Below are 15,826 nucleotides of genomic sequence, written 5' to 3' on the forward strand. Positions count from 1 at the left end.
ATATATACACGTCTATTACTTCCCCTCCCCAAATATATTTGTTGATACGCTAATGTAAAAAAGAAAATAAAATTTTCTACCTTGTAAGATACTTTACAAATTGAGAAAAATGAGAAAAATATGTTTATAATAGTTACACAGTGCTGGGTAAAATTTAAAACAATTTAGTTTCAAAATAAAATATTCCATCATCCCCTCACCGAACTTGAGCTTATTACTTATTTGCAGCTGTTCACTGCAGAAAGAAATGGGTAATGCTAAAGATGCCAGAGAAAACATTTCGTTACAATAGAAGGAGATTAAATGTCTGAACTTTGGATTTTAGCCCCAGGTTGGAAACATATGGGGCACCAGAAGATGTGAGATGTTGTCTGGGAACAAAAGTACTGGAGATATATACAGATAATGGAAAGATTGAACCTGGGAAAGGTAGCATGAAGTGTGAATGGGGATGGATATCACTGGGTATCTAATCAAACCTCCAACATACCTGACAAGTGGCTGCTTGAAGACTTCCAGGCAGAAGGAACGCACTCCTTTCCCAGAGTATTCATTTCAGTTTTAGATTGTATGTGTGTGTGTGTGTGTGTGTGTGTGTGTGTGTGTGTGTGTGTGTTTTCAGGGCAGTGAGGGTTAAGTCACTTGTCCAGGGTCACACAGCTAGTAAGTAGATAGTGTTGTTAAAAGGGTTATTATGTCTGGGGGCAGCTAGATGGTAAAGTGGATAGAGCACCGGCCCTGGATTCAGGAGGACCTGAGTTCAAATCTGGCCTCAGATACTTAACACTTACTAGCTGTGTGACCCTGGGCAAGTCACTTAACCCCAATTGCCCCTCAAAAAAAAAAGAGATTAAAAAAAAAAAAGGGTTATTATGTCAAGCCTAAATTGCCTCTTCACAGTTTCCACCCATTGCTTTAAGTTCTGTTCTTTGGTCCCTAAATATTCCCTTCTCTAAGTTAAATATACTCAGTTTCTTCATCAGATCTTCATGTGGCATGAACTTGAAACCCTTCACTGTGCTGGTTATCCTTTTCTGAAGTTTTCTAGCATATGATTCTTCCTAAAATGTGGTGTCTAGAACTGTACACAATATTCCAGAGACTGCTCTGATGATGGTACAATACAGTAAAACCATCACCTCCTTCCTTCTGCACCATAGGCTTCTCTTAGTGTGTCATCCTAAGATCACATCAGTTTTCTTGGCTGTCATAACATACTGCTGACTTATCTTAGACTAGCAATCCCTTAAAATGGCTTTTTTTTCAGAACCTTTCTCTTGCTCGACTTTCCTTATCTTATGAAGACAATTATTTTTAAACTTGTGTAACCCAATCAATCATCCAATTCCCATTCGTCTCCCATACTGGTTGGACTGATTCACAGTGACACCAACAGTGTATTGGAGTGCCTGTCTTCCCATAGCCTTACAAGCTTTGACTTTCTAACTTTGATCATCTTTGCACTTATTGATGATCTGGAGCACTTTTCCACGTGATTATTGATGCCTTGCAATCCTCTTGAAAACTGCATGTCCTTTGATCTCTCATCTATTGGGTAGGTGGATTTCATTTTGAAAATCTGAGTCAAGTGATGAATTCCTTGTGTAGCCCTATTCATCTCTTCAAAACCTTTTTATCTTCATTGGAATCATTTGTATTTCTGTAGAATTTCTTAACCGGATTCCATACCGTTTGCATTTACTGGTGTCCTCTCAGTCCTTCCTGTGAGCTCTTGAGCCCTCCTTGGATCTAGGGTTCATATCAGACAGTGTTGGTCCTTGTCAGCTTTTAATGATCATGAATAGGCTGATGACCTGGGTGAGGGCGGGTTTATTACTTATCTTTCCTGTGCAGCTTTATCTTTCTAGCAAGCTTACCTTTCAGTTCACAGTTGTTCTGATTGTCCTCTGAAGTTCCTTCCAGATGAGTTCTAGGGAAATAAGTTGTGAAACTTCACTGCTCACTTATGTAAAAGTGGTCCTAGGTTCTTGTCAGAGCAAGCACATCAGACTCTTGTTGGTTTGTCAGCTGAGTGCCTGGCAGTAGATTCACTTATTTAATAACATCATCACAGACCATGTGTGTTTCCTGTGACCTTAATTTTGAAAAATAGTTTGTTTAACCTTATGAAAAGAATTCTGTGGATCCAAATGAATAATAATAATAATATATATGTTACTTTACTATCTAATGTGGCATCATTTAATACAACAATCGTACAATATTTCAGAGTTTAGCTCATTAGAGCCTACGGCCCTATGAGATAGGTACCTTCGGGGGTGTTATCGCCATTTTTATTGATGAGGTCCAACCCTGAGGCTGAGGGGTAAGTCACCTTCCTGTGAAGTTAGACCTCATAAGTATCAGAGTTGCTATTAGAACCCAGCCCTTCTTGACCACACATCTTGTGTTCTATCCACTGCCCCATCCTGCCTTTCATAAGCATTTGCTTCAAGCTGAAGGTTCTTCAGCTTGGGTTATAACTAAAAACATTTTTTTTTTCAAGCAACGTGAATGTCTTAAAATGAAACCAAATTTTCAAATCTTTCAGCGTCTTTTGCTCCATTACCTGTTTGCGTTCATCGACCCATCTGAAACCTGATTGTATACTGGTGCTTTTTATCCTTATCTCTCTTAATGTTCTTTTAGGCCCCTAATAAAGGTCTTGATGCCTTCAGCAGATATTGTAGCCCCTCCTTGTTTGACATACACACATTTTAATCTTGGAACATTAAATCTGTGTTTTGTGTAAAAGAGGCTATGTCAGGAATGCTGGATTTTGTTTCTAAGTTGGGGGCTTCAGCTTGCATTCTTGTACAGTCACATCACCTCGATGGTTCTGTACACAAAACCACTTGGTTATGCTCTTGGGAAATTATTTATCTCTCTTTTTTCTTCTTCTTCTTTCATCTTCCAAATACCTGGCAGTTTGGTGTCATCTTTTGTTGGGAGATCAATAATTTTTCTTTGATCCACGCATTAAAGGCAGTATTAGAATCAAGTACACCCATTGGTTGGTATTCATTCTGTATGCTTTTGAGACTCTACTTGTCTGAGTGAGTGTCCAGTGATTGTGGATCATAGAACCATCATCATGACGGATGTACATAGATGACTAGAATGGAAAAGGATCTTGGAGGCCATCCAGCTCAGGCTTTTCATTGTATAGTTCAGGACAGTGAGGCCTAGAGATGTGGAATGGCCCCCCCCACCCCCCCCCGTAATCATAGCTCATTAGTGGCAGGGTGGCAGCCAGGTACATGGCAATGATGATTGACATTTGTACTTGGAAGAGAATAGCATATAGGAAATATGTGGATGCAGGCACAAATGTAGGTTTAGACCTGGGATTAAATTCCAAATTTAATTATTTCTAATAATTATTTCTTTAACCATATATGTATAGACTTGAATTTTACATATTTACATATGTTTGTTTTAAAAACAAATCTTCTGGGGCAGCTAGGTGGTGCACTGGCCCTGGATTCAGGAGGACTGAGTTCAAATCTGGTCTGAGACACTTGACACTTACTAGCTGTGTGACCCTGGACAAGTCACTTAACCCTCATTGCCCTGCAAAAATTACAAAAAAAATTTTTTTTTAAATCTTCTGATTGGAGAGTTCTAATTAGGCAAGCTGACAAAGAAGGAGATAGCTCAATTCCATGTCAAATTAAGAAATGTTCTATATGAAAACGTAAAGATATTCACCTAATCCAGGTTAACTAGATTATCTAGTATTTTGTTTCCTGTGGTCTATTACATCATTAGGCTGATATTTCATCATGGTGTGGAGCTGACCCTATATTCTTAAAAGTTAATCTGGTGGCTAAAATTACAAAAAAGGAAAATAATAAATGTTGGAGAAGCTGTGGAAAAATTGGAACACTAATGCATTGTTGGTGGAGCTGTGAACTGATCCAACCATTCTGGAGAGCAATTTGGAATTATGCCCGAAGGGCGATAAAGCTATCCATACCCTTTGACCCAGCAATACCACTTTTGGGTCTTTTTCCCAAAGAAATCATGGAAAGGGGAAAGGGACCCACATGTACAAAAATATTTATAGCTGCTCTTTATGTGATGGCAAGGAATTGGAAGTTGAGGGGATGCCCATCAATTGGGGAATGGCTGGACAAGTTGTGGTATATGAATACAATGGAATACTATTGTGCTGTAAGAAACGATGAGCAGGAGGAGTTTAGAGAGACCTGGAGGGTCTTGTGTGGGCTGATGATGAGTGAGATGAGCAGAACCAGAAGAACATTGTACACAGTATCATCAACATTGAGTGTTGATCTACTGTGATGGACTATATTCTTCTTACCAATGCAATGGTACAGAAGAATTCCAGGGAACTCATGATGGAAGAGGATCTCCAAATCCAAGAAAAAAAAAGAACTGTGGAGTATAGATGCTGTTTTTGGTGGTGTTGTTTTTTCTATTTTGAGGTTTTTCATCATTGCTCTGATTTTTCTCTTATAACATGACTAATGCTGAAATAGGATTAATGTTATTATGTGTATGTATATATCTATATCTATATATCTATATATAAAACCTATATCGGATTACGTGCTTTCTAGGGGAGGGGGGAGGGAGGGAGAAAAATCTGAAATTGGAAAGCTTGTATAAACAAAAGTTGAGAACTATCTTTACATGTAACGGGAAAAAATACTTTTTTAATTAAAAATTAAGTTAATCTGGGGCAGCTAGGTGGCACAGTGGATAAAGCACTGGTCCTGGATTCAGGAGGATCTGAGTTCAAATTTATCCTCAGACACTTGACACTTACTAGCTGTGTGACCCTGGGCAAGTCACTTAACCCTCATTGCTCCGCAAAAAAAAAAAAAAAAAATAATAATATAACAGAATATAGTCTCTGCTAAGTGCTCCAAAGCTGGACAGTCTTTGCCTTTAGGCTTGGCAAAGGACGACATGCCTAATGTTTGAGGACCAGCATGACATTCTTCTAAAGCAGAAGTTCTTTGCTTTTTTTTGTATCATGGACCCCTTAGTGAAGGCAGTCTTGACAACCTTTATGCTTTATGTTTTAAAAGGCAAAAAATACAATACATAGTATTTACAAAGGACACCTATTATTTTGAAATAGGATTATCAAAATAAATTCGTAAAAAATTTGTGAACCCAGGGTTAGGAATCCCTGACTCTAAAGTTCTATGTAGATTTCTTGTTTTAATTAATGGAGAAATAAAATCTTAGCAAAGGATGCTGAAGCAAGGCAACAGCACTTGAATACATTCTCTTTCCTTTCACTCATGGGCAGGTTGTGGAGAAGACAAACCCCACGGAGCCTGTTGGGGTCGTGTGTAAAGTTGATGGTGTCTACCAGGTGGTGGAATATAGTGAAATCTCCCTGACCACAGCCCAGAGGAGAAGCCCTGACGGACGGCTGCTGTTCAACGCGGGGAACATTGCCAATCACTTCTTCACTGTGCCTTTCCTGAGAGATGTGGTCAAGTATGAACATTCCAGAGCCCTCGCTCCTCCCATTTACCCTACATCTGGACCCCTTAATGCTCAGCTTTTGTTCCTGGCAGCTGGGAGTAGTAGACCCCCAAATCAGGAGCATCACTGTAACTTTTGTGCATGTCTATAGCTGTCTGCCACACCTAGAATCTCACCTGCCCTTTACACTAACCCTCTGAGGGAGGCAGGGAGGTTCACCAGCTGTAGGACTGGAGGCGAATGATTCACACATTCCAGAATCATTCCCTTATCTCTAAAGTGAGAGGATTCATACCTACCCTGCCCTTCTCAGATCCTTCTGTGAAGATCAAATGAGGTAATGAATATGCCAAGTGCTTTGCAAAGCTCTCTACAAATATAGAGGATTTTAATTATTCATTAATGATATGATTATTTTGCGTAAGAACCTTCGTAGCTAAATTTGGAAAAGCTAAATAGTGGGAGGTTGGTCACCCAGCGATGAGTTTGGCCACAGCAGCTCTTGAAGACCATCTATTGGTGGGAAGAGGTTGTAGTCTACCTTGCTAGAGGAACTTCCCACACCACTGACATTAGGGATCTTTTGAAACATTGAAGTATTATTGATACATGGTCAGTTAGACTGTCAGTAAATATCTGAGTACCTACTGTGTGTCAGGGTGAGCACTGAGAAGAAAAGGCCATTAGATCTGGCAATCGTTGGTAACTTTGGAGAGAAGTTTCAGGTAAACAAAGTTCAGAAGCCAGACTATAGAAACTTAAGAAGATAATGAGAGGAAAGGAAGTGGAGGCAGCTGTTGTAGAGAGTTTAGCCACAGAAGGGAGGAGAGAGATGGGTGATAAATACTGGAGATGGAGGGATGGATGGACAGATCAGGTGAGGGTAGTTTTTGTTTTTGAGGAAAAGGAAGACGTGGTCATCTTTATAGGCAGTAGGGAAGCTGCCGATAGACAAGGAGAGATCAAGGAGTAGTGAGAGAGTGGGGGTGGTAGAAGGGAAGATGGAATGGAAGAGAGGTTTGCCTGGGCAAGGAGAAGGGCTGCCTCATCATATGAAATAGGGTGAAGGTGCAAATGGTGGCAGAAGGCATCTGGAGACTGTGAATTGTGGAGGGGGGAAGAGACATCATCTTACTCAGATGGACTTTTGCATCTCAACCTATTTCTTTGTAGAAATGCTGAGATAATGAGAGCACCTGTCCTGGAATCTTGCAGAACTAGTGGAAAGAGAGACAGGGTGTTTTATATGAGAAATTTCTAACGCTTTGTAGTAATAATGGGTATTAATAGTAAAGGTTCGCCCGTGGTATTCTAATTGCTGGAAAGAATGTAGTATTAGACACCAACCATGTGGTATTGTTTGTGGTCCCTTTGCCATCCTGGGTATCTTCTTGATTAAAACAGGTGGGGATAAGAGGAAAACATAAACAGAACAGAAAAGTGAGGCCAGATTTGTCAGTTCGTGCTATTTTTGGTCTCTTTAATGTGACTGTTGTGGATAATGTAAGCTTATAAATAGGCAAGTCTGTTCATTTTATAATTTAGAAGTGGGTAGAAACGTTACAGTTGATACTAAGTACTTTTAGTTTTTCATTCCTGGGAGCTTTGGTTTTGAATGGCTTGGAATGATCAAGACAAATTTGGATGTGGAAATTTGGGGACAGACAGAATACAAATAGATTGCCCTCCATCCTAAGTCTGGAAGGTGATGACTTCATTCTCTTCCCTACCTAGCATCTATGAACCACAGTTACAGCACCACGTGGCTCAGAAGAAGATTCCCTACGTGGATACCCAGGGGCAACTACTTAAACCGGACAAACCAAATGGGATCAAGATGGAAAAATTTGTCTTTGACATCTTCCAGTTTGCCAAGTATGTTTTCTGCTGTGCCCAAACAAGATTAAACAAATGCATTGTAATGCTCTCTCTTACTCTCTGAGCTGCCCAGAGAAACAACTGATAAGCATATTACGTCTGTGGTACCAGACACTTATTTGATTAGAAGTACACAATCTTGACTTACTATCTCTGCCCCCATGTGAAACCTCTGTCCCAGGAATCTGGTTCAAACTGTCCAGGGGAGAAATTCCTGGTTTCGTCAGTTACCTTATCTGGCCTTGCAAACTTCACCTGTTTCTTTTGGCTCACACCTTGTGGAGGCTAAGATAAAGGGGATCGATTGTTTTGTAATTAGAAGATACTTCTGATCTGTGAATAAATGTTTGTCTCAATGCAAGGTTTTGAAACTTCAGAGCTCTCTGAAGCAGATAACATTTCTGTTTTGAAATGAGCTTCTCGGGGGCAGCTAGGTGGTGCAGTAGATAAAATGCTGGCTCTGGATTCAGGAGGACCAGAGTTCAAATGCAACCTTAGACACTTGACAAGTACTAGCTGTGTGACCCTGGGGAAGTCACTTAACCCCCCATTGCCCAGAAAAACAAAAAACAAAAACAAAAACAAAACAAAACAAAAAAAAATGAGCTTCTCAGAGTTTGATTAACATGAAAGAACAAGAGCTAACATTTCTCTTCCTCTGAATAGCTTCTCCACCAACTTGTGTAAGAGGTCCTTTGCCCTTTTTTTTGGTGACACTTTTGGCTCAAAACAAATTTTAGCATAGTCTTTCCTAACCTTGAGATTTCTAGGTATTACTGAAATACACTTTTCATTTGAGACATTAACATACCACTTCAATTCCACATCGGAGAGAGAAATCTCAAGTTTCCAGTGTGAAGGATCGAGACTGATATATAAGCATTAATTTACGTAGTATTCCTTTGAGATTAGATCGAGAGAGCGTAGTATTGAAGATGAAGAGCATAATGATGTCAGGAGATAGCTAGGGTTGTGTTATTTTACAATAATTGTCTCTTCTGGTTCTACTCCAGGAAGTTTGTGGTCTATGAAGTATTGAGGGAAGATGAGTTCTCCCCCTTGAAGAATGCAGACAGTCAGAACGGAAAGGACAACCCTACAACTGCACGGCATGCGCTAATGTCTCTGCATCATTGTTGGGTCCTCAATGCTGGGGGCCACTTCATAGATGAAAATGGGTCTCGACTTCCCGCCATTCCTCGGTAAGTAGGTCTCCTGCTTACGCGGCACCCCTGGGTATTCCCCTTGGGACTGCACATCTTCCCACTTTCTCCCACAGTCCATTATTCTCCACTCTTTTAGAGACATGAGCTGGTCTTCATGTGAAGAATTTGTCTATGATCATTGCCTCCTAGAAACATAGATTATTTCCACCTAAAGATTTATTAACTATTGTGAATCTCTCATTATCATAATATGCCATCTTATTATTAGTTACTTATTGAACAGTAGGTAGCAAATTCTTTCTCTATCCCATATCTCCCCTCACCCTCAAAAAGGTCTCCAAAGGGTGAATTGGGTTCTAAGTGTGACACTTAGGTGCCCGGGAGGGAAGTGCATTCCATCCATGTGCCCTGACCCTCCTGGATGAAGAACCCATAGCACTTTGGATTATCAGGAGATAGTAATGGCTGGAAGTATTCAAGATCCACAGAAAATGATGTGAAAGACATGCCCTTTAAACCGCATGCTTGTCATATTTTGTGTTTAAAACACTTAGCGACTGCTGGAGTCCTGGCTCTAATAACACACTGTAACTTGATTGCCTGGGAGTGCTTCTGGATGGCAAACACCCTGTGGCTAGAGACATGCACTCAGAGCTGACTAGCTGTCCTGCCGAGCATTAGGTAGATGGGATTCCTGATTTGGACAGGGGTCAGACTGGATGACGGATAACATCTCTTCTGTGTGATACGCAGTTCATACTGTTGGCACCCACAGTAATGTTTCCATTGTAAGGGGGGGATGTGACTTCTTTGAGCTCATGGAAAAAGGTCGGCAGCCTTCTGGGTCAATAAGGTTGATCTGTGAGGGTGCCGAAGCATATCATTGCTGTATCTTTGTTCGCTGGATTTTTTTTTTCCTTTGGTTTTCTTTGTCTTACTTGCAATTTCCACATTCATAACAAAGTACCGGGAGGCCGCTCAAGTGTCTTGTCTATTTATTGTCTTTCGTTATTTTTGTTTTATTTGTATTCATTCCCATTAATGCTTGTTTATTCCCACATAGCCATGCTACAAATGGAAAGTCAGAGACCCTCACAGCTGATGTCAATCACAAGTAAATATACCCGGCTGCTTGCAGTGCATGGTGATGGGGCTGTGCTTCCCTGGGTACTAACGGGCCTTGCAGCTCAGAGTACTGAATGGCCATGAGCCACCTCTGGGGGAGGAGAACGACTCGACTTTTCGGTGGGGTGCACTGCTTTCCTGGTGGCAGGCCTTTGGAAGACATACTAACACAGGATTGCGGTGCATGAAGAAGCTGGGGGCATGCTTTACTAAAGAATCAGACAAGGGGTGGATGGGTTTATTGCAGAATGAGAGCAGGCTAAAGGTGAGCAGTGGTTGGCATGGGCTCAGAGGACCCTCTAGGGCATCACTATAGATGGAAATGACATTCTCTACTCCTAGATTTGAGAATTTGTACTTGTGTGGGAGAAGGAGGTATTGTCCACAGAAAGACAACTTCTCATCTGAGACATGGATGTTCATCTCAGGGACTTGAATTTGTAGGGAAATGTCTCAGGGCTCACCTCTTCAGTCATTGTGTACTAGTTTTGCTTTCTTTGTAAACAGAATGACGATCAAAGGGAACATTTTACTCTTTGATGCTGACAAGGAGTTTTCAGCTGGAACCAGAACTGGTCTCCAGCCTGGTGTCTAGAGTAGAATATGATGAAATCAACATCTTTGCACCTAAAGAGTCAGATTATTTATGTGCGCAGAAGATGTGTAAGCTTGAGTTAGAATTTTAAGTTTTTATGCAAATGTAAAATGAATTGGGAAATGAAAAAGGAGAAAGGGCCTCTGGGAAGGAAAGCTTTTCTTTCTTTCTTTTTTTTTTTTTTAAATAGGGAAGTTATGAAATCAGCTTCACCCTTGGGCTTTCTCCCACCACTGGGACAAGAGTAGTAAATGTGAATTCCATCCAGAGCCCTTTGCCACTATTGAATGCAAGCGAAGGGTCAATCACTTCTAGTCAGGACTGTCTTCTTATAAGATGGCACCTGTAGATGAGAAAAAGAGCTATTTTTTGGGGTCATTTTAGTAAATGGTCAGAGCAGCTCATTTTGATCTCTCAAAAACTGTTGACTAGCATGCCATCTTCTGGCTGGCTTTTTGCCACCAGATTTCCTTGTTATTGGCTTTTAGCCGCTGCTGTTGTAAAGGGAAGAAATCATTCTTTATATGTGTGCCTGTAGCTTCTGATAATCTCAGCTAAAATAAGAGTTTGAATGCCATTTAGTAGCATTCATTTTTTAGTACTTAAACTTTTTAAATATTGTCATGTGGGCCAATTAAGTCTAATTTAAAATTCCTCCCAGAACAGAGTCACAAGAGGCTAAAATTGTTTTTTTTTTGGGGGGGTCCTTAGAGCCAGAGGACTACATTGAAAGGAAGTGGGGATTAGTAGAGAGAGAAGAGGCAAAAAATAGGGGTAGAGGAGGAAGAGGCATGGAAAGGGTAAGAAACAGCAGTGACCTGGAAATATCATCAAAGTGAAAGAAGCACAGGTGCTGGAACCTGCAGGGGGCCCCCAAATTCTGTCAGATGCCAAAGGCTGGAGAATTGCAGCTGTTATTGGGCTCTTTACACCTTGAGATTTTAAGCTCCATCTTCTATTTCTTCACTGTATTAAGTAAGTTTATATTTTAAAGCCTGTCCCGTCACTGCTTCTGTGAGGTGTTTTTTGGCTCCTAAAGCCTTTGAGAATGTAACATTTTTGTGCCTTCTGTTTTGTACATGACAACATGCTAGTCAATAATCAAAAACAAAGGAAACATAAGCATGGTGGTTTCTTGCCTTTTAGGAGTTTATATTCTAGTTGAGAATGAAATTGTTAAATAATACTACAACGCTAGATATAATCAAGTGCCAAAGCGAGTAATAAAAATATGTGAGCTATAGCAGTTCATGGAAACAGGAGTTCAGTGTGGTCTGAGGTTGTTGGGGAAGACCCCATAGAGAAGATTGACCTTTAACACGCGGGTGGGATCTGGGGAGACAGAAGGAAAGGGGGGCATTTGAGTTGGGAGAGAGTGGAGAATGAACATGGCAGAGTGAGAATCTGGAGAGCAAGGGGCTAGGCCAAGCTTGAGCAGAGAATTCACGTTGGGCAGGAATAGGAGAGGGAAGGTCAGACTTGAGTGAGATCATGGAAAGCCTTGACTGCCCAGTTGAGCAATCCTGCATCTCTCTAGGATGATGATAGGGGATGAAAGTTAGGGCTCTGGATGGGTTGGCTTCCTAGACCAGGGCCTTAGGTCCTTTATTTTAACCCAAACTTAGGATTTTATTGTTGTAGGCACCCTTTGTGCCAGGGCACCTTGGCACATGCACAGCAGCCTCAAGCCTTACTCACCTCTGGTGTGCTGGTGAGTCCCAGCCGGTGCTTGAGCACAGGCCTTCCTAGCCCAGATGCTGGCCCTAGCCACTCTTCAGTGCTGTCTCTCACCTCAGGTCTTCTGAAATAATTTTGATTCAAAGCCACAAGGTCAGCAGGAGATTAGATTCTAGTTTGTGTCATCCTTAATTAACTTACAGGCCAGAAGCCAAGGGATTAAAACCATTGCCAACATTATTGGCTTTGATAAGACTTTAATATTTTAGAAACTTGGGGTCTTAAACTGGACTAAAAAGTAAATTAATTTATCCAAAAGAAAGTGGTAAACTTGGCCTTGTCATCACTGTGATGCTGATGGAGTCAGCCCAAGAACTGGATGCAGACCACTGTCAACCTGAAATACCCAGGTTGCCCCACCTCTTTGAAAAGGTCTTTAGTAAGGGCCACAGAGAACTACTTTGGAAGTAAAAATGACAAATCCTTTCTTGTTAATGAGTCAGCTTGGCTTACTTGGGAAACCTGTGATTTGTCCTTTCATCCCCATCTCTAGAAAAGCAGGTACTGAGAAATAATAAAAAGAGCTGGTGATGTTTTTGCAAATCAGAAGAATATCTCTAAGATGTAGGAAAAGGTAGGCTGTGTTCATATGGATAAAATTATTTAAATAGTAGTACCACTGAATATCTTTCTCGAATGTGAACAGCTTTCTGCTATCAGTTATCATTAGTATGAGGCAGCTAGGTGACACAGTGGAAAGAATGTTGAACCTGAAGTCAGGAAGACTCATGTTCCTGAGTTCAAACCTGACCTCAGACACTTACTAGCTGTATGACCTTGGGAAAGTCACTTAAACCTATCTGTCTCTGTTTCCTCATCTGTAAAATGAGCTGGAGAAGGAAATGGTAAAACCACTCCAGTGTCTTTGCCAAGAAAACCCCCAAAGGGTCACAAAGAATTGGACACAACTAAAACGACTGAACAACAAATCACTAGCATGTGCCTCTGATAGATTTTATGACCAGGTTGACAACATATGAAGATAACTTCCCATGAATTTAGCATTTTTCAGTCGAGGACCTACTGTTGATGTGAAATGCATTCGTTGAATGCATTGTGAATGCAGGTGCTGATGTGAAATACATCAGTGAGTTACCTGTGTTATCTCCCAGACTTCAAGGAGGTTGTGAGCTCTATCTCTTTCCACTTCAGTAAATACTTTGAGAAGTGGAGTTTCTGATCTTTGTGCTCTTCTCTCTTTTTCAGCTTGAAAGATGCCAATGACGTACCCATTCAGTGTGAAATCTCTCCCCTTGTCTCCTATGCTGGTGAAGTAAGTTCACTAATTCCCTCTTCCACCTCAGTTTTTACTTAAAAGTTTATTTCTATACACAAAAACATCATGGAACATGGAATTGTCAGAGTAAGGAGAAATATTCTAAATATACCTTGAGAAGGGAACTGTATTATGGGAGAAAACTTAAGAAAATACATTTATCTTGAATATCCGCAGTCTCAGGGGCTCTTCACCTTTTGTGTGTCCTGCACCCTTTGTCAGGGTAGGAAAGATTGTGGACCCCTTCTCTCAAGAATGCCTTTAAATGCATAAAATAAAATCCATGGAGTTATGAAGGAAACCAATTCTAATAAAATACATTTCTCCAAAGAATTTATGTTTAAGCTCACAGACCCCAGGTCACGAATCCCTGCATCTGGATTCCTCTGCCATTAAAATTATATCAAAGCCATGAGCATGCTTCAGTGCTAGTAAACTATAGTAAGCTTAAGGCCTCTCTTAAATTTCAGAGCTCCTTCCCCCAACCCCACCATAGAGCTCAGCGCCATGCTCTGTACACATAAGATACTTAGGATGAAATTGTTGTGGGCCTGGATTGGCTGCCCTTCTGGAAGTCACTGGGGCTTAACCAATTCCAACTATACTTCACTCTTTCCCATCCCTTCCCCTCCCAGTGTTGTTCTACAAAAGGTTGTCTTTGTGTTTACTTAATGCATTGTAACTTTATTACAATCCGTAATATCCAACTTGTTAAGATGTACAGTCTTCAGTTTTTTTTAAAGCTTGTGAATGGAAAGGTTCTGGACCTCTGGGTGCCTTGTTCTTACTGTGTTCCTGGGCAGCATCACTCAGGCAGTGTTGTAGGTCGGCCTTCTGAGACCATCTCCTTCTAGAAACAGCCACCTTGGGTGATGGGGATGGATAGAAAGAGTGACTGTTGTCTTCTTGCACTTTGAGGTTAAAGTAACTGTAATATAATCATAGACTGATCTCTTCTTTTTAGGTTTTAGCTTTCACATTGGGGCAGTAAGCCTGCTTCTGAAATCTCTATTTCTTAGATTCTTATTGGCTTGTTGAGTTTCCATATGTTAACTCAATCTAGGATACCCTCATTTTAGTCCATTGTTACTGAGGGTAAGCCCAGCAGGTTTCTAACTTTGTGTTTCCTTTCCTCCCACCTTTAGGGCCTTGAAAGTTTTGTGGCAGATCAAGAATTCCATGCGCCTTTAATAATTGATGAGAATGGTGTTCATGAGCTGGTGAAGAATGGCATATGAGCTACCTGGCAGTGCCGTGGATCCACAGGAGTCAATTCATTGGTAACAGGCCTGTTGCAGATGAATATGAAGGGCAGTCATTGAAGGCTGAAGTTTAAGAATCCACCGGGTTAATTGTTTCACTTGCAGCAGCTCCTGCCAACTCTGTGGAGAGCTCGATTCCCAGACTGAGAGCAGCGATCTCCTTCTGGCTGGTGGCTCTTTGAAGTGCTTATTTATATTTTTTTATTGTACATTTCCTTCCCAGACAAGGAAAACATTGGCTCTACAAGGAGATTTACTCTAGCTTAAACCCATCCAGGGTGTTTCTTGTTGTCTTACTCAGAATCAAGGAACATTTATTTTTGAAGTTGTATATAGTAATAAACCATTGTACATGAATCTTTTATGTGGTACTAAGTTTGAATTTTATTTTCTCAAACATTACCTTTTTATAAACAAAACAAAACAAAACAAAAAACTAGACCATAAAATAAACTCCCCTTCTTGCTGTTGGGTTTTGAACCTTGTAGAAATTACAGTTAGGAAAGTGCATTAAACCTTAGACCTCATTACTACCTGATTCATATAAAAAGAGGACATGCCACCTAAGACTTTTATGAATTACCATGGGATAATGTGTGGAGAAAAAAAGAGATTCTTTTGGGAAAAGTCTGAAAAGTCATTGAACAGCATACTCAGGATTTATCCCTTTTTATATCTTTATATTTGCTTGAGACTTTGGAATTTAAATACATTAGTACCTTGCTTCTCCCAGATAGTTTTTTTAAAATTAAATTTTGTTTTATCTTCAGATCTACATTCTCCCTCTCCCCTCTTCCTCCCCACAAGAAAAACAAAGACCTTTCTTACAAGCAACACAAATTCTTGCATTGACCATGCCACCCCACCCCAAAATGTGTCGCTCCATATGCCAAGTTCATTACTTCTCTATTAGGAGTTGGGCAACATATTTCACCTTGAGTCCTCTGGAATTTTGGTTGGTCATTGTGTTTATCAGAATAGCTAGGTATCCTTTGTTTTTTTTATATATAATATTCCTGCAATTGTGTAAATTGTCCTTCTGGTCTGCTCATCTCACTCTGCATCACTTTTTACAAGTCTTTCCATGATTCTCTGAAACCATTCCCTTTATCATTTCTTACAATACAGTAGTATTCTCTGAGATACATATGCTGTAACTTGTTCAGTCATTCCCTAATTGATGGGCACTCCCATCGGTTTCCAACTCTTTGCCACCATAAAGAGCTCCTATAAAAATTCCTGTACATGTGGGTCTTTTCCCTCATTGTCTCTTTGGATTGTAGGGCTGGTAGTGATATTTCTGGGTCAAAAGGTTTGC

At 40.6% G+C, this 15,826-nt stretch overlaps 1 protein-coding gene across 4 annotated transcripts in view; it reads left to right on the plus strand.

Moving 5' to 3' along the window:
• The window catches only part of UAP1 (UDP-N-acetylglucosamine pyrophosphorylase 1), a 51,555-nt gene extending 36,685 nt beyond the window's left edge, over window positions 1–14,870 (plus strand). For 3 of the 4 annotated variants that reach the window (XM_043962814.1, XM_043962817.1, XM_043962816.1), the window contains exons 6-11: window positions 5,288–5,481; window positions 7,204–7,344; window positions 8,361–8,549; window positions 9,577–9,627; window positions 13,177–13,243; window positions 14,392–14,870. In XM_043962814.1, coding sequence (XP_043818749.1) covers window positions 5,288–5,481; window positions 7,204–7,344; window positions 8,361–8,549; window positions 9,577–9,627; window positions 13,177–13,243; window positions 14,392–14,484 — 735 coding nt within the window. In that variant the 3' untranslated portion in view covers window positions 14,485–14,870. The remainder of the gene's footprint in view (window positions 1–5,287; window positions 5,482–7,203; window positions 7,345–8,360; window positions 8,550–9,576; window positions 9,628–13,176; window positions 13,244–14,391) is intronic. The other variant, XM_043962818.1, reaches the window with a different exon arrangement.
• The last annotated feature ends 956 nt before the right edge of the window (window positions 14,871–15,826 follow it).

Source organism: Dromiciops gliroides, chromosome 4, assembly GCF_019393635.1.
Source record: "Dromiciops gliroides isolate mDroGli1 chromosome 4, mDroGli1.pri, whole genome shotgun sequence".
Taxonomy (NCBI): Eukaryota; Metazoa; Chordata; class Mammalia; order Microbiotheria; family Microbiotheriidae; genus Dromiciops; species Dromiciops gliroides.